Source organism: Peromyscus leucopus, chromosome 2 (assembly GCF_004664715.2).
Source record: "Peromyscus leucopus breed LL Stock chromosome 2, UCI_PerLeu_2.1, whole genome shotgun sequence".
Classification (NCBI taxonomy): Eukaryota; Metazoa; Chordata; class Mammalia; order Rodentia; family Cricetidae; genus Peromyscus; species Peromyscus leucopus.
Window position 1 is genome coordinate 44,875,447 of NC_051064.1, and position 18,991 is coordinate 44,894,437.

The 18,991-nt window shown below is 40.8% G+C and overlaps 1 protein-coding gene across 1 annotated transcript in view; it reads left to right on the top strand.

The window, feature by feature from the left end:
* Nucleotides 1-18,991, top strand: part of Mdn1 (midasin AAA ATPase 1) — a 155,929-nt gene that overhangs the window by 77,260 nt on the left and 59,678 nt on the right. The window contains 14 exon segments of the mRNA XM_028872751.2: nucleotides 89-277; nucleotides 4,016-4,105; nucleotides 4,191-4,454; nucleotides 4,633-4,894; nucleotides 6,332-6,491; nucleotides 7,215-7,331; nucleotides 8,793-9,001; nucleotides 10,114-10,262; nucleotides 10,598-10,809; nucleotides 11,279-11,499; nucleotides 12,813-12,926; nucleotides 13,795-13,927; nucleotides 14,755-14,870; nucleotides 15,954-16,087. Coding sequence (XP_028728584.1) covers nucleotides 89-277; nucleotides 4,016-4,105; nucleotides 4,191-4,454; nucleotides 4,633-4,894; nucleotides 6,332-6,491; nucleotides 7,215-7,331; nucleotides 8,793-9,001; nucleotides 10,114-10,262; nucleotides 10,598-10,809; nucleotides 11,279-11,499; nucleotides 12,813-12,926; nucleotides 13,795-13,927; nucleotides 14,755-14,870; nucleotides 15,954-16,087 — 2,370 coding nt within the window.

An 18,991-nucleotide genomic window follows, 5' to 3' on the forward strand; every position in this document is an offset into this window, starting at 1 on the left:
TAGATCCCTTATGTATAAGTAACATAATGTTAGTACATAGTGCAGTGCTGATAGGATACCATTTTCATTAAGCATGTCTTATTTCTAGATTGATCATGAAGTGACTGTTGAGAAGAAATGGGGGCAAAAAGGCGGACCCTGGGAATTCAACCTCCGAGACCTCTTTCGCTGGTGTCAGCTGATGCTGGTTGACCAATCTCCCGGCTGCTATGATCCCAGTCAGCATGTGTTTCTAGTTTATGGAGAAAGGATGAGAACCAGGGAGGACAAGGAAAAAGTGAGTCTCCTGCATCTTTATTTACCTTTCCTGCTAAAAACTGATTTCTTCTGAAGATAGAAGAGGCTCAGAAAAACACCAGAGCACTTGGAAATTCAGACCTTGCTAGAACATATCCTAGCACAGTTCTGAATCTAGACAATTTGCTTCTGTGTCTATAATTCCCCATAGTCACGAACCTTAGACCAGAACTGTCAGGACTTACCTGGTTTCTGTTTTCATCATGATTCAAATAGAAACAGGATGGTCTTCCATAAAGAGCTTGATCTCACCTGCTTTCTAGGTACAAACAAGAGAACAGAAGGATTTTCTGGGAGTTTTATTGTTAGGTTCATAATTAACTGTCAAATTATAATGTATTTTATCTAGAAAGTGTAAGTAGATATAAAGAGAAGATAATTTTTTTCCTTTTTTCTTCTGTTTTGTTTTGTTTTTTGCCCAACAAGAGAAGTTAATTTGTATCTGAATGAGCTGTAAATGCACCTTTGTAAAGAGAATGTGACAGTCATCTGTACCTCTGTCCTCTGACTGAGAGTTTACTATGTTGCCCAGGCTGATCACAGTGTCTGGACTCATGTGATCTTCCTGCTTCAGTCTCCCCTGCGAAGACCACAGGCATGCTTCACCATACCCTGTTCTTGTGCATTTGGGTTTGTGCTAGAGTCTTACAATGACGTCTCCAAACAGGGGTGGCAGGAAGTGCTGTCAGTCGTGGAGTCTTAGAGGAAGCAGAGGCAGTTGATAGGGTGGACCCAGTTTAGGTGCTCTATGCTTTGCCCGCTGTTATTTTCTACTAAATCTCACCATTTTAAACGGAATTCATTGGAGAAGAGAGAGATGGCTCAGGGCTAAGAGTGCTGGCTGTACAAGCATGAAGACCAGAGTTCAGATTCCAGCACTCACCATAAGAAAGCCAGGCACAAATCCCCACCCTCCCCGCCCCCACACCTATAACCCCAGCACTGAATGGGGTGGAGATGGGGACTGCTCTCTGCAAGCTTAGCTACAAAACAGGAGCTCTGGGTTCATTTGGAATGTGATAGGGAAGACAGTGACACCCTCCCGGCCTTTGCAGGTCTACACACCTCCTTCCTCACCATTTCCAAGTTTCCCCAGTCTGTCTGTGTCTGTCTGCCTGTCTGTCTGTCTCTGTCTCTGTCTCTGTCTCTCTCTCTCTCTCTCTCTCTCTCTCTCTCTCTCTCTCTCTCTCAGGAAGTGAATTGATGTACATACCAGTCCATGTGTTAGAAGCAGTAATTCTTTTGGACAAATGTGAATGTGTGACAAATCATGTGGATTTCATGCTCCTCTTACTGAATTGCCCACGTTCACTTATTCATAGTGTTCAGAACTACTCAACTTACTTCCTACAAAATAGCTTTCAGTCACTGGATCAGGAAAAAATGTTCAGCTAATATATTTTGACTTTTTTTATTATTACATAATTCACATAGCATTAGCTAGTCATTTAATTTGTTGGTTTCACAATATAAGCATCTCTGAAAATATGAAGTGAGTGAAATGCAATTAAAAACTGCAATACTGTAAGTGGAAGATTCCTCACCTGACCTTACATGGAAGGTCAGTCAAAACTTAGACATACTAGCTGCGTGGTGGTGGCAGCACACGCCTTTAGTCTCAACGCTCAGGAGGCAGAAGCAGGCCGAGCTTAAGGTTAAAGCCTGGTCTGCATAGTGAGTTCTAGGACTACACAGAGAAACCCTGGAAGAGACAAGCATAGCTATTGATTCAAGCTAGCCTGGTCTACATTGAGAGCTCCAGGCCATTCAGGGCTACATGGTGAGACACTATCTCAAAAAGAAACCATGGAACCAGGTTGGGGGGGTGGGGGGGGTGGCACACGCCTTTAATCCCAGCACTTGGGAGGCAGAGGCTGGTGAATCTCTCTGAGTTCAAAGGCCATTCTCGTCTACAGAGTGAGTTCCAGGAGAGCCAGGACTGTTTCACAGAGAAACCCTGTCTCAAACCCCTCTCCCCCAAAAGAAAGAAACCACGGGCTATATTAAAAACATCAAATTACCTTCATGCTAAATATTTAGGGTGTTGTTGAAAACTGAATGTTTAGACTTGTCTCATATTAGCCAGATGTCTTCTGTATATGCAAATAAAGAACTGGACATTTGGACTATTTCTGGTCACGAGCACTTTAGCCGAACACTCAGCCTACAGTACATTGATTGGCACGAAATACTCACCAGTTTTCAAGTGGCTTGCTGAGGTCTGAGGAGAGTTTCCACACTCCTCCATTTCAGAATTGCTCTAATTGACCAAATTAGGGGGTTTGAATAAAAGATGATGAAAAGTAAAAATAGTGAACATTGAGGTATGAAAGACCCAGATAAACTGAATCTGGTTTTTAAAAAATCAAATAAAGCAGCTAGCGAGTTTATTCTGTTGACTCTATCAGAACATTAGGAAGGAGGTAAGCTTTAGTGTGAACCAGAGACGTGTGACAGCAAGATTTTGTTCCTGCCACTTAGGACTTCACCTACACTGCTCCACAGTGATCATGAGCTCTCCTTATTTTCATTTTCTGACTTTCGTATATGACTATAAGAATATTGATGCTTGTCAACTTGGAACAGTTTTGGGGGTGATTCTAATTCTTCTTCCTTTATGCTTGTTAGTATTTTCATTTCCTCTCTCACTGACTCCTTAGGCTTTCAAAAGAAATCCGTTGATGAGTAGTTGATAGAAAGTGTCTAAAAGCAGGGTTGCGGGGAGTCTGTGTTCTTGTTTAGATGAATAGTTTATGAAGTGGAAATAATAAATTCTGCATTGCAGTGTTCGGGCTAGTACATTTCTCCTCATAGTCTTCAGGTTAGTGCTGGTGGTTTTTTGTTTATGCTCCCCACCACCACCACACACACCACCCAGGGTTTTCCTGTGAAACAGCCCTGGCTGTCCTGGAACTCACTTTATAGCCCAGGCTAGCCTCAAACTCACAGAGATCCACCTGCTTCTGCCTCCTGCGTACTGAGATTAAAGGTATGTGCCGCCGCACCACCCAGCTGTGCTGATGTTTTTATGAAGTGAAAGCAAGTGTTTTATCTCAAGATTTGCTATACTGCCTGTGGCTTCATTTTATTTTATACTATAAATTTCACTGAAATCTCAAGTAGTTTGAGATCATGTAACTATTTAATTTTAATTTTATGTGTGTGAATGCTTTACCTGCATATATGTTTACATCACATGTATGACTGGTACCCACAGAGGCTAGAAGAGGATGTTGGATTCCCTGGAACTGAAGGTACAGGCAATTGTGAGCTGCCATATGGATGCTGGGGATCAAACTGGGGTCTTCTTGAAGAGCAGCCAGTGTTCTTAACCACTGAGCCATCTCTCTGGCCCCATTACTCTGTTCTTGAGCTCAAGTTACTTTTGGTGTTAGTGCACTTTATGCTTTTTGTTTTGGTTTTTAACTCTGGGTCTTGATGTGTCCGAGGCTGAACTAGCACTGACTATGTAGCCCAGGATTGCCACAAACTTGTGTTTTTCCTGCCTCAGTCTCCCCATGCTGGGATTATGGGATGTGCTACAATCCCAGCCTTATTTTGTGGTGTTTGTAAGAGAGCACTCAAAGGGAAAGGAAAGCCTTTGCTGCTGTTGTCCAAGTGCAGTGACTTGTCACCGTGCTTGTTCTCTGAGGATCCAGTTCAGCATCAGGTAAGACTTTATAATGGTTTATATTCTCACTGCATTATCTTCCCTTAGGTCATCACGGTGTTCAAGGATGTGTTTGCTTCCAATTCCAAGCCATACATGGGGACTAGACTATTTCATATCACTCCCTATGACGTTCAGGTAAAGAAACTGGAATAACCCTTTGCCCTGTGACAGTTTTCCATGGCTTCTATCTCACCACATATCACTGCCGTGTTTTCTTCAGATCGGCTACTCAGTCCTTTCTCGCAGCAGCTATGTTCCTCATCCATCCCGCCGGCCCCTGTCACTCCTGCACCAGTCATTCCAGTCTCTGGAACCCATCATGAAGTGTGTGCAGATGAGCTGGATGGTCATCCTTGTGGGGCCAGCCTCTGTGGGCAAGACCAGCCTGGTTCAGCTTCTGGCACACCTTACTGGCCACACCTTAAAGATCATGGCTATGAATAGTGCAATGGATACTACTGAGCTTCTAGGCGGATTTGAGCAGGTATACCTGGTATACTTTTACATTGCCAGGCCTAACACAATAAACTTGTGGCCTGTTGTGGGGATTTTTGTATTAGTGGTGACTATATATATATATATATATATATATATATATATATATATATATATATATATATTCTCTTTGACCAATGGCTTTTCATGTGACCTGGAAATTGCAGGTTGATATTATCCGACCTTGGAGGCTACTGCTTGAGAAGGTAGAGCACACTGTCAGGACACTGCTAAGGGACAGTCTTCTTAGCAGTGCTGATGACACAGAAGTAGTGTTGCGAGCCTGGAGCCATTTCCTTCTGACATACAAACCCAAATGTCTTGGTGAAGATGGTAAAGGGGTCACCATAGAGATTGTCAACAAACTGGAAGCAGTATTGCTGCTTATGCAGCGACTCAATAATAAAATCAACTCATATTCTAAAGCAGGTATGTGCTTGTGATTATCATACGCTTAGCATTTCCCATCTTGTGTCTATTTATAGGAATATATTTGTGAATGTTGAATGTCATGTCATATATTTAATACATGTAATGATTACTGCTGAAGACTTGAATGTTAACTTTGGAAGAAAAATGCTGAAAGGAAGGATTTCAGATTGATGATACTGAAAAGGGAAATACAAAAACCGATTACCAAGCTCTGTTCTTCATTTTATGCTTACTCAGCTATAGGTCAATCCATAATATCCATCACTAACAAGTATTTTTTGTTTAGTTTTGTTTTTACTTACTAGTACTTCCTCACGAAATGAGCATTTTCATTTTTCCCTCTGTCTAAGTCTGACTAGATGTTAGACACTGGTTTTAAACTGTGAGGAACTGCATTATATTTTTTATTAAAGTCTGTTGGACTTTTTTTCCACAGGTGATAAATTGCCTATGAATCACTTTAATCTTTTTAAGATAGCCTTTACACTTTTCAGGGATGGGGAGGAATAGCATTTCCTCTTGTGACATGACCCTGAAGCATCTGATTTTACTTGCTGTAAAGTAAAAAGTGCTCTGTGTATTTGCTGAGGTCGCTCCTTGGGCTGGTGGGCACTGAAAAGAGACTCAGTTTTCTTCCAGCCCAGTCTTTATACAGGTGACTTTTATTTAGATGTACAGGTTATTTAACCGAAGGCACAAGGTCCTCCTCTTCCAGGGACTTTGGATCCTTCTCTGAGAAGCCCCTCCTTTAAAGTCTGCTGCTGCTCTTTCCAGTTGCTCCACCTGGCCTCAGATCAGTGAGACCACTGGCAGCTTTGGTTCCCCAGACCCCCTTTGTAGCTTTCTATAAAAGCGGTTATAGGACTTCATCTTGGTGGTACACCATGTTGTGCTGCCTCTTATTCTGTCACGTTTTCTCCCCAATTCTCAAGTTAAAAATGGGAACTTAAGTCTATTCTCATGGCTCAAAGCAAGAGTCCAATATAACATAATTTCTAACAAAAATGACCATTTGAAAAATTCTAGACAAGAGCTGTTAGAGTTCGACTATAAAGTATTTGTGAGCTATATCTATAGATAGCTGGGTGGGTAAATATATAATCTCGCCATTCTAAAGGAAATCTAGTGGCATTAATTATACTTTTGTCAGCTTACAGCTCTTTAATAGAGAATTATAATGTAGTGAATGAGAGACCTTTCTTGAGACATTTTTAAAATTGAAACACACTACAGTTATTCACCAGAGTCAACCTTGAGTATGTAGTTATTAATTTGTAAAGTTATTGAAAGTTTTTGTCTGTCCTAAACATAATTTTATTATCTCTGTTTAAACAAGTGTTGGGATTTGTTTGGGGGTTGTCCTGGGTAGGAGGCTGAAGTGCCATGCTTTAACATTGATTACTGTGGTGCTTACTCTTGTCTGCAATATTACAGACTTTGCCAAACTTGTCGAGGAGTTCCGGGCATTCGGGGTGAAGCTTCTGCAGTCAGCCAGTGGCCGGAGTCATGGCAGCTTTGAATGGGTTGACAGCATGTTAGTTCAGGCCCTGAAGTCTGGAGATTGGCTTTTGATGGACAATGTTAACTTCTGCAAGTAAGAACCCAATCAAGCCCAGTTATGACCAAACGTGAATGGGTCTGCCTGAACTTGGTGTGTTTGTTAACTGTAAACACACACACTGAGGCTCTCTGAATTGTTGACCTATTGGCTTTCTCACCTCGCAGTACATCTTCAGCTGTTCTTAGACTACCATGTGGTGAACAGTCTGGGCTGGTCGTTAGATGACTAAAGTAAAGGCTGAGAAACTTGGATTGCTTTTCCATACAGCACTAGGCCTTTTTACCTTAGAGATTACTTGTTAGGGTCATTTTAAGTACTGATTCTCTGAAATACAGGATATGATGTACACAAACGTTAGTAAGTATTACTAATAATCACAGTTCATATTACTTTTTATCCTAGACTGAGAAAAAGGGCAAGTAGGAAGTTGCTATAATAGAAGCTATTTTTAAGTGGTTTCAGTTGAAATCTAGTTATCTTCAAGTGTATTTGATCATTTTAACGGGGGAGGGAGAGAGCTATGTGGTGATTTTTCCATGTTTTATTTATTCAGTAAATGTATGAACTTTTATAAAGCTGTGTGACTTCTGGAATAGGAATGAGAAAAGGAGTTGGCCCTTGGAAGAGATTACAGTGCTGTATGGAGTGGTCTCTGGAAGGGAGATGCGGGTCCAAAAGAAAGTATAAGCTTGTGTAAGAGTAGTGGAGTCATGGCAACATGCGAGCCTGAATATCATTTGAATTCTGTTTGTGCAGTCCATCAGTGCTGGATCGTCTGAACGCTTTGCTCGAGCCTGGTGGTGTCCTCACCATTAACGAAAGAGGAATGGTAGATGGAGCCACTTCCACAGTAACACCACACCCCAATTTCAGGTACTTCTATTTCTTATGTGTCTAATAAAGAATTGGGTGTCTTCAGTCACAAAGGCAGACATTGAATAGAACCTCTTTGTAAACTGCACCATGTCCTAAGAAGGCAACCTGATCATTCTGTTAGAACGTATATATTAAGGCCCTCCTGTTTACCAAGTACTTGCTAGGCTTTGAGGACAGCAGAATACAGAAAGAGGTCAGGTCCTTCTCTAGGGTTAGCAGTAAGGTGTAGAAGGTAAGAAGTTAGTCACAGTCCTTTGCTGACAGCCTAGGAAGAAGAAAGTGTGTCCCGTGTTACAGGGTCACATGGGTGGGTCTTGGGAGTTGAAAAGAAACAAGGATGGCATCTGTGGTTTGTCTGGAGTAACTGGGCAAATGAGAAGCTGCTTATTGAGAAGGGGAATACTAGCAGAAGAACAAGTTTGGTATAGGACAGCCAGCCAGGAATCCATTCTTCTGTTCTCATGTAAGTTGAGATGTCAGAGAGCTACATGAGGGTATGGAGGGACATTGATGAAGAGAAATTGACTGTTACAGAAGAGTTGTGCTAGCTAGATTTATGTCACTTGATACAAACTAGAGGTGGCAACCTTAACTGAAAAAAAATACTGCTACCAGATTGTCCTGTGGGTAAATTTGTAGTCCATTTTCTTGACTGACCCTTGTGGGAGGGCCCAGCGCACTGAGTGTTGCTACTCCTGGTCAGGTGGTCCTGGGTACTATAAGAAAACTGAGCAAGCCAATAAGCTGCAGTCCTCCATAGCCTCTGCATCAACTTCTGCCTGTAGCTTCCTGCCCCGCTTCAGTTCTGCCCTTCTTTAGATGATGGATTGTGATGTGAAACTGTAAGCTGACATAAACTCTTAGGGTGCTTTATCACAGAAGTAGAAAACCTCACTAAGGCCAGAGTTCATTGCTCCCTTTTCTGCTCTATGTGGATGAATCAGCATGGTCTGAGTTGGGGTGAGTGTCTGAAAGCAAGACTTGCTAAGTTCTCAGCATAGTTCCTTAAGAAAGCAGGTATATGAGGATGGAGAACGGGCTCAGTGGTTGCAGTTCTTATAGAGGTCTGCTGAGTTTAGTTACCAACACCCACACTGGGTATATCATAACTATCAAAAAACTTCAGCTTCAGGGGATCTGACACCTCTTTAGGACTGCAAGCACCCCCACATAGGTGCACAAACAGACTCAAATGCATACATATAGATAAAAGTAAGTATTTAGAAACAAAAGTAGGTATAGAGAAATGGATGCAAGGGTGTTGACGTGTTAAAAAAGAGGTGTGGGTAATAGTAGCACACAATAAGGTGGTAGTGTCTTCTTCAGTGGATTTCCTGTAGGTGAGCCACATATAGTTTGCCCTTAACAATTGGTGCTAGAGGCCAAAACCGTTAGTTTTTGGGATTTGATTTTTCTCTCTCCTTCTCAATTTCCTTTTTATTATTTCCTCTTTATTAGGCTTTTTCTCTCCATGGATCCTGTTCATGGAGAAATTTCCAGAGCTATGAGGAATCGTGGACTTGAAATCTATATTTCAGGAGAAGGGGATGAAAGCATCCCAGATAACCTGGATTTGAAAGTTCTACTTCACAGCCTTGGGTTGGTGGGGGACAGTGTGTGTAACATCCTCTTGGCTCTGCACACAGAGGTCCAGAGCATTGTTAGAGGTGAGCTACTTGACTTCTAGGCCTTTGCAGTTGCTGTCCTGTAGTAATTCATGTTGCTCCATTAGGTCTGTAGTCTGGGAGTTCTTACAGTTGATATACGTTGAAATAAAAGTGATCAAGAAAGCATGTTTAAAATGTCATATCCAAATACCTCAGGAAATGGAGTTCTGCTCATCTGGAGGAAGTGTGGCCATCAGTGTGGTAAGCTCCATAAGGAGTTACAGAGATGGCTCAATGGTTACAAGCACTTGCTTTTCCAAAAGACTGGCATTTTCTTCCCAGTACCCCTGTCAGTGGACTCAGTTTCAGCTGCAGGGAATCTGACGCCCTTCTTGGCTCCTTGGACACCCACACTTGATATACAGATTGATGCATATGCATGTAATGAAAATAATAATTGGGTACGTGCTCCTGTAACAGGGACCATTTGCTGAGTAATTCTGCTCTATGCTTTGAGATTCAAGAGCTTTGCCTTCATATCTCCTGGGTCACCATTGCCCTTAGGAAGGGGAAATAGGTAGAAATAAGAGCTGGAACGGCTCTAATTTTTGTCGTTGTTTCCTTGTGATAAAAGGATGAGTAGTAATAAATGAAATACTATTTACTGAGTAATTGCTGTGTGCTGGGTACAGTTCAGTTTGTCTGTTCTTCCTGCACGTTCCCTGTCACAGATGAGGCTCGATGGTTGATAATTTGTCAGAATTAGTTATACTGACAGTAGGATTTATACTGCCTATTGTCCTTTGTATGGTCATACTCACTTGGCCATCCTTGGTGTGTGTGTGTCCTCTTGAGATTAAAGATACATGTGACACCTGTAAAAGAGTTCTCATACATTGCTGGAGGCCAGGGAATAAGAGGGACGGCAGATGAGGGAGGGAGGGAGGGAGGGAGGGAGAGAGAGAGAGAGAGAGAGAGAGAGAGAGAGAGAGAGAGAGAGAGAGAGAGAGAGAAGTGTTATTACACATCTGTTGTGCCCTCGGGAGACCCTAGATATAAAGCAAATACATGGTTAGGAGTCAGTGTACAGAAGATTAAGAGCATATTTATCAGTTTCTATCAAAGGTTTTAGAAGACTGTTGGTCACATATGGCAATGTTTTATTTTTATAGGTTCTCCAACATCATCTGTTTCTACTCTCAGTCAGGCAGCCATACTCATTGTTCAGTACTTACAGCGAGGTCTGAATTTAGACAAAGCGTTTTTTGAAGCATGCTGGGATGTGTATGTCTGCTCTCAGCACTCAGCAGCAAACCGGAAGGTACTGTGAATGTATTATACCAGTGTCTAAGTTATAACGCCAAGGTAGAGGAGATCACCTTTGTGGATAGCAACTTTTAAGAGACTTGACTACTATTTTGTTTGAGTTAAAGATCTGGTGTCCAGGTTCTTTTCTGGAAATTCATTTAAATGTAAATATTCCTTTTCTAAAACATTGGCAAAACAATTTAACTACTGTTGTCCATTAAGGAATGTGTCTAAGAATTGTTCATTGATGGCTAGATGAGCCTTGGAGTCTTTCACACATTGTCTGTTGGTGATTTTGATAGCATCACTTGTGTCAGTACTCTTGACTGTGTGTTTCACATTCTGTAGCTTGTGCAGGCTTTGCTGGAGAGTCATACCTCATCTCTGCAAGTTCGGGAAACCTGGGGACATTCCATTCTTGCCACAGGGCTGTGGCCCGATTCTGTGCCTTCAGCTCTCTTTGCAACAGAAGATTCTTGCCTCTCTGTTGTCCGAAGTGACGGGCAGATCCTGGCATACTGCCTCAACAGGCTGAGCCTGAAAACTAGCAGCTGGACAAGGTCAGCAGAGCCTTCACTATGTTCTTTTGGGTAGATTTGGCTTTTGTGGACATTGGAGGGCCCAGCATTTGTGTCCACTTATTATCACATTTTTAATGTTGTTTATTATTATCATTATTATTATTATTATTATTATTATTATTAGTCCCATTTATTTAGAAGTCTTCCACAGAAGAAGTAGATACTAGGTTGATGAGCCCGATGTTCTGATTATGGTTGTAATATGCTCATAGAGAGCAACCAATCAGAATGTATATGCACATACTAGGGATGGAATCCAGGCAGGGCCTTTGTCATGCTGAGCATATTTCTGCCACTCAGCTATACCCCATCCCTAACTACATGTTTCAGTTGTCTTTGCCTCTTCATCTCTTTGATATGGTATTTGCAAAATCATTATCTTTGGTGTTTTGAAATGCCATGTGAAAGACTGTTCTAATTCTAACTTCTCTCATTCTGTGAGTTCCAGGAGTCAGCCTCTTACTTTGCAAGACTTAGAGAACATTATGCAGACTTGTAGCCCTGAGAACCTGACATTCAGCACGGTGAAAGTGGATACTTACTGGGTTGATGAACCAGAAGTTTTAGCCGTGGCTGTTCAATTGCTCATAGAAAGAGCAACCAATCAGGATTGGATGCTCAGAGTGAAATGGCTTTGTCATTTAGCCAAGAACATACCACAGGGGCTTGGTGAGTAGCAAAGCTTGAATTGTCCGTGTTTACATATGCTTCCCTTGTCCCAGTGCCTCGGCATGCATGTTAGTCTGTTACTACACTGTTTCCCACTGTATAGCTGGGAAACAGCAGAAAATTGTATTGTTTATAAAGCTGTTAAATCAGGGAGATGTCTGCCCCTTATGTGTCAAGAAAAATGCTTAGTAACTGTCCTTCTTTTCCGTTCAAAAGGAAAATATACTTACTGTATGTAGCGTGTTACTTTTTGTTTGTTTTTAGAGACAGGGTTTCTTTGTGAAGCCTTTGCTGTTCTGGAACTCACTCTGTAGACCAGTCTGGCCTCATTAACTGAGATCCACCTGCCTCTGCCTCCCGAGTGCTAGGATTAAAGGCATGTAATAACCCCACGCCCAGCTGCATCATGTTACTTTTTAGCTTAAATGTTTTGTTTTGTTTTTCTGTACAAACATTTTCTCTGGGAATAGTGTTGTTTTTAATTATTGATTTCCCCTTAAATGGCCCACGATACTAATCCTATTTTTTGATTGTTTGAGACAGGGTTTCACTATGTAGCTCTGGCTAGCCTAGAACTCCAAAAGTTCTACCAGCCTCTGCCTCCCAAGTGCTGGAACTAAAAGCATTCGAGGCCCCAATCCTGTTTTCATTTTGGTGCTGCTAGACTTGCTTAATTTGTCATCCATTCAAAGCAGGAAAAAGACAGTAACAGTTAGGACATAGAATTTCTTGGTGATGGGTCATTTACATGGCTTGTAAGCAGAGTGGAGCTCCAGAGTTGCTTTCACTGCCGGCACCAAGGAGACAGGAGGGTGTCTAGGGCTTGTTGGCCGGCAGTGTAACCTAGTTGGTAGACAAACTACAGATAAACAAGAGACCCATCTCAGAGGAGGTCCACGGTTCTGAGCACCCAAGACTGTCCTATAGCTTTCCTATGCACATGGACCTGCACACACATCCATTAAAAAATGTCAGCCTTAGTAACTGAATGTATATGAACCCTCTGCTTCCTGAGAACTTGTTGATAAGCCAGTGAAGACATGTCTCTTGTTTAGTGACATTGGTAATCTGAGTATTTGTAAAGGGATTTGTGAATTTTTTATTTACATTGTTTTATATGATTGCCACAGAGAAGAACACAAATGAACAGAACACCAAGTCTTTGAAGTTACGTGACTTCTAAACTCCAGTGCTTTGTGTGTCGTAGGCACAATTCAGTCACTTGTGTATAGCCACTGTGGGACTGTGTCCCCACTGCAGAAGTTCATTTGGGCGATGTGGCTTCGGGCCTTAACAATGCTCTCCTTCCACAGAGTCAGTGCAGATTCATCTGGAAGGCAGTGCCACTGCTCTTAGAAATTTCTATTCCAACTCCCTCTCAGCTGGAGTCAGGAATGTCTTGAAAATGTTACAGACAAACATGACGGGTATGTACCTGCTTTTAGTTTCTGTCTCTAAAAACTTGAGGGAAAGACCTTCAGAGCTTCCACAGTCACCATGGTTTTCAGAAGACTTCATCTGTGCAGATTCAAACTGTCTTCCAAACTGTTGATTGTCCATCGTGAGAATAGTGGTACACTAGAAGGAACCTGGGAGTGTGAAGGTGAAGTCAGCTGCGCGAGAGAGTGACTGGTAGAAAATGAGAAAAGTGAGATTTTTATTTCTCTGTGGTCTCTTCCACTTTAAAGGTTTAGTGTACTGTTACATTAACTAGAAGAGTTTTCAGCATAAAATATTTGAGTTGAAGGGAAAGCTACACAGGATCATTTGCTCCAGATAATACAAAGCCTTGATGATAAGAGTTAGCCTTCAGCATTTCCTCTTTGGATAATTAATTATGTGTTCATTTGAAAGCTGGGATCACATGTCCACACTGACATGCCTGGCCAGTTGTGGTTCTGAGATGGATTCCTGTTCTTCAGGTGGGTGCTTTAAGCCTGGGCACACACAGTTCTTCTGCCTTAGCCTCTTCAGTAACTGTGCTAGGTAATTATTACCAGGCCTGGTCAGGGAAATGCTTTCATAAGCGTAGCAATCTTGAATTGTTTTTCTTTTTGAAAGCAGAGTGTTATAGTCTGAGGTAGGAGGAGGTTTGGGGACTCGTGGGTGTTTGATTTTGGAAAGGAAGTGGTAGAGAAGCTGCTGGATTGATACTGCAGTGCCGTAGACTAAAGTGGTGTTCTGTTCTCCCCATGAGCATTCATGTGGTCAACAGGAAACAGTGAAAATAGTCAACTAAGGCTTGCTAAGCCAGGCATGTTAATTGCACAATTCTTTCCTTTTTCTTTAAACTAGATGACTTTGTGATTCCTCTGGATCCCCGGTGGAATATGCAGGCTTTGGACATCATTAGAAATTCTCTGGACTTTGATCCACAAGCAGACCAGTCTGAACAACTCTTTGCCCTTTTAGAATCAGTTGCAAACAAGTAGGTGACGCCTGCAGCTCGAGACACTTTCTCTCATGGCCTTACCCATTATATATCAAATACGGGTTATGTGGGCTTTAATTTTATGAAACACACACAGTAGGTGTTCGATGCCATTGCATTCACTCAGCGTTAGTGGTGGGCAGTATTTTACAGCTAATCTCTAGTCTCAGGACAGTTGTTTCTTCTGCATAATTATAGGTCCCAGTAACTTCCTATTATCTCCTCATTCTTGCAGATGTTTGTCTGCTTCAGTTTTCCTCCTCCAGTACAACAGACAGGAGTGACTCCTGCAACCTAAGTAGACACATATATAAATTTACAAGGTTGAATACATTTTTCCTAATTTTTACTGCAATTTGTTTTATCCCCAAATTAGCCATTAGTGTAATATTTTTAAAAATAAACGTATAATTGAAATATGTATTTCATGAAGGTATGCTAATAATAAACGTGATTTTGATGAATTTTCATCAAGTGAGCCCATGAGTATGATTATGTCACTGATGCAGTCAATGATAGTGACTATGCAGAGTTCGGTTAATGGCAGATCAGGGTAGGACAGTAGAGTGGGATCCAGTAATCTTCTTACTCCCTTTTTAGTCCAGAGGTTGCAGAAACAGATGAGGAATGGGCTAGATGAAGGGACTGATGCTCCAAGGTCTGGAGTATTTCTGGACTGTGGTTATGGGTCAGTGGTAAAATATTTACCTAATATGCTCCCTGCCGGGAGTTTAGTCCCAGTACTACATGCCCCACCCCATCCCAAAAAAACTTTGTTAATTCAAAGAAGTTCTGTTAACCAGTAAGCAACTATTTCATTCCAGGACAATTATCTATCTTCACCGGGAAAAGAGGATTTTCACTGAAGCAAATTTGGTGTCTGTTGGTAATAAAAAGTTAAGAAGTAGTGTTTTGAGGATGTCTTTTGAATTCCATAAAGGTAAAAACATTTTCCCTTTTGTGTTCTGGTTTTGCTGTTGCTGGAGTTAGGAGACATTCTCAGTAACTAACTGCTGCTTTCAGATTTATTGTGATATGTTGACTTGATATGAACTATATCCTCTTAAGCAATGCTGATGATTGACATTTAATGAACACTGGTTATCCCAGGTGCTCAGCTAAATGCTGTTAACATGTCCTCACAGTCACTCTCCAAAGCTCAGTAGGTTCTCATAAACTAAGAACATGAGACACAGAAGTTGAAGATCACATACTTAGCAAGTTGAAGAACTAGCACTTCAAAAGCAGGTTTCTTGGCTCAGAATATCTGTTCAGAAGCATTGATTGTGTGGAAGTCAGCAATTCTCTCTTCATTAGTTCTTGTAAACCAAAAAGACAGCTATGGGATTTAGAAAAAAATCAAAACGATGTGAAAGTATAAATATTTTAAAAGCTCATTTTTGTGAAAGTATAAATATTTTAAAAGCTCATTTTTGTCAACACAAACTAGAGTCATTTGAGGGGAAACCTAAATTAAGAAAATGCCCCCACAAGAAACTATCTAAATCTATGTGCACTGGTTTCAGTGTTTTGTGTTGGTTAATTTTTAAAAATTATATATACATGGAAGTATTTTGGTTGCATATAAGTATGTGTCCCATGTGCATCCCTGGTGCCCTTGGAGGTCAGAAGACAGCATCAGATCCTATGGAAATGGAGTTACAGCCAGGTAACAGCTGTCATGTGGCTGCTGGAACCATATGTAGGTCCCCTGAAAAAGCAGCAGGTGCTCTTAACTGCTGAGCCATCTCTCTGGCCCAGTATTTTTGTGTTTAACTACAGATATAAAATATGTAATCTTACTGTGTAGCTTGCATTTTCCACTAGGACATTATTTATTTACATCTGTAGGTATTATGTGCCTTATCTGAAAATTTCATAATACATACAAAATATGCTTTTGATTTTGAGCTTTCTAATAGACTTTTGCACTAGAGATAACATTAAAATCTAGACTATAATTTGTTTTTAAAATGTCTGAAGATTAATAGAATGTTTTTATTTTATTTGTGTCAACTCTAAGATCCAGAGAGCTATCACAATCTGCCCCATGAAATTGTGGCCAATCTTGCTGCTTTTTTTGAACTTTGTGATACACTGATCCTGCTCTGGGTACAGTCTCCCCAAGCGATAGTTCCTGATACCCATGTCAATAAGGTGAGGCGATGCTTTTACCTTCAGTGTTTTTAAAGAGTACATTTTGACATGTATATTCTTGTAAAACCATTACAACAGTCAGGATAGTAAGATACTTCTTTTCATCCCTAAAAGCTTCCTTGTGTTCTTTTGCATTTCTTTCCTCTCTTTACCCATACCTGTAATCATGTAGCCATTGAATGGAACTGTACAGTGTAAATCTGTGGTCTGGTTAGTTACTGTCCTGTTACTATGACAGACACCATGACCAAAGCAACTTTTAAAAGAAAGCATTTAGTTGGGGGTTTGCTTGCAGTTTCAGAAGATTGGTCCATGACCATCATGATGGGGAACATGGCATCAGGCAGCCAGCCATGGCACTGTAGCAGTAACTGAGAGCTTATACCTTATCCATAAGTAGGAAGCAGAAAGAGAATGAGGCTGAGCTTGGCTTGGGCTTTTGAAACCTCAAAGCTCACCTCAGTGACACACCTCCTAATCCTTCCCAAATAGTCCACCAACTAATACCAAACATTCGAGTATATGAGCCTGTGGGACTATTCTCATTTGAACCACCATAAGATGCATCCATGTAGATTCATTTATCAGTAGATTGTTCATTTTTATTTTTGTGTATTTTTTAAAGCATTTCTTTTGATTTATTTATTATGTATACAGTATTCTACCTGCATGTATGCCTGTAGACCAGAAGAGGGCACCAGATCTCATTACAGATGGTTGTGAGCCACCATGTGGATGCTGGGAATTGAACTCAGGACCTCTGGAAGAGCAGCCAGTGCTCTTAACCACTGAGCTATCTCTCCAGCCCGGTTGTTCATTTTTATTGCTGAGTAATAATCTTTTCTAGAAATGTTCTATATTTTATCCCTTTGCCTATTGGTGTGCATTTGGGTTTTACAATTAGATTCTAATTTAACTAAGCTTTCTTATTTATCATTGGATGTTAAATCACATGTGGATTAAATAACATTTTAATTCCAATTTATTCTTGTAAATCTAGTAAATTTTTTAGTTACAGACCCCCTTTCCCCTAAAGGTTATCAAAAACCCCCAGAGGTCTTGTTTGTATGGTCTGTCTGTCAATATTAAGGACCATTTAGGAACTGACATGTAGAATATCAAATAGTCTCTTAACATGAATGATGTATTTTAATAAAAGTAGCTATTTTTCTGAGTGGGAATTGGGAAGAAGAGTAAAACCTCCATAAGTGCTTCTTTGGAAGAAGAAAGCTGGGTTTCCTGTCTGTTTCTGCAGATAGTCTCATAGTGTTGTATCATTCCATTTAAAGCTGTGAAGGACAGCTGGCTTCCTATAGTTCGGGGGTTGAAAAGGAAATACTTCCACTTATGACAGGGATGTTCTTTGGTGGCACGTCATAACCCTGACAGGTTGCATAGACTGAATTTACCAGTGTGGAACTTTTCTGCAATGCGTTACTGGTCTAGTTTTACCTGTATGTTTGTATTGATAATTTGAAAATGTTGGTCATTGAATTGATGTACTTCTCCTTATAATATAAAGTCACAAATTTCATCAAAAAAATTTAACCATTGAAATTGTTGACCTCTTGGTTTTGCTTACTCCTCAAAAAAAAAAAAAAAAGAAGTGTTTCTGTACTGAACATATACAAACCTTTTTTGTTTTGTCATTCTTTTTTTCTTTTTAAGATTTATTTATTTTTATTTTATATGTGTGAATGTTTTGCTTGCATTTATATGTATACACTGTATGTCTGCCTGATGCCTGTGGAGGCCAGAAGAAGGCACCAGATCCCCTACAATTGTAGCTACTGTGTGGGTGCTGGAAAGTGGACCCAGGTCCTCTGCAAGAGCAAATGCTCTCTAACTGAGCCATCACCTCTCCGGCCCTTTGTCATTATTTGTGAATACAGTGTAACTAGTTTTACATAGCATTTGCATTGTACTGTCTTATAGGTAATCTAGAGATGTTTTAGCATATACTTAAGTAAGTGAAGGTTATAGGCAAACATACTAATTTATATGAGAGGCTTAACCACACTTTGGAGTCCAGAAGGAATCCTTGGAACCAGTTCCCTGCATTCAGTGAGGAGCAACTGTATTTCAAATGTTTGTTGCTGTGCTTTTCTTTTCTTTGATGGGTCCCCCTCCCGCCCCCAGTTTGAATCTTTGGGACTGAATCCAGAACCTGATGCATGGTAGGCAAGTGCTCTACCACTCAGCTAAATCCCTAGCCTCCAAGTACTTTTCTCAAAGGGAGAGGTTTACTTTGTGTGTGTTCAATATGGTTTTTGCCACCTAATCAGTTTGTCAGTCTTTTTCTTTTAATTTGATTATTAATTTAAATTTCAAGTCAATAAACATAGTAAATAACATGTTATGAAAATAGCTTTAACCTTATGAAACTTCTAAATGTAACCACTAAAGGGAAAAAAATCTTAGTGAAACTATTTGTAAGATGCATAAATTATTGCTAGCTAGTTATAACAGTTGGATTTTGAAAATTAACAAGATAATAGACTAGATGAGGCTCTATGGACATGTAGAGACCAGAAGAGCTGGGAACGTTGTATCACCAGCAGCTGTTGGGGGTGAAAATGGAGATATCGGTGAAGTGAGCACTCAGATAGCTAGAGTTGCTTTTGTGACCAGCAAGTACAGAAGGGAAGAAGCTACAGCACTGCGACCCTGGCAGAGCAGCTCCATCTCCATCTGGTAGTGTCTAAGGAAACGGCATCTGTGCTTTAGAGAAGATTGCTTCTGTGGTACATAAAGTACAAAGAAAAGACCTTGGCTTGGTCTGCCAGTTTAGCTTTATACTACTCATGTTAGGCTCTCTTGGATTTTATTTCAGGTCAAACTGGTAATGAGTTGCCTTTGGTTTTTGAGATAAGGTCTCACTTTGTAGCCCAGGCTGGCCTTGAA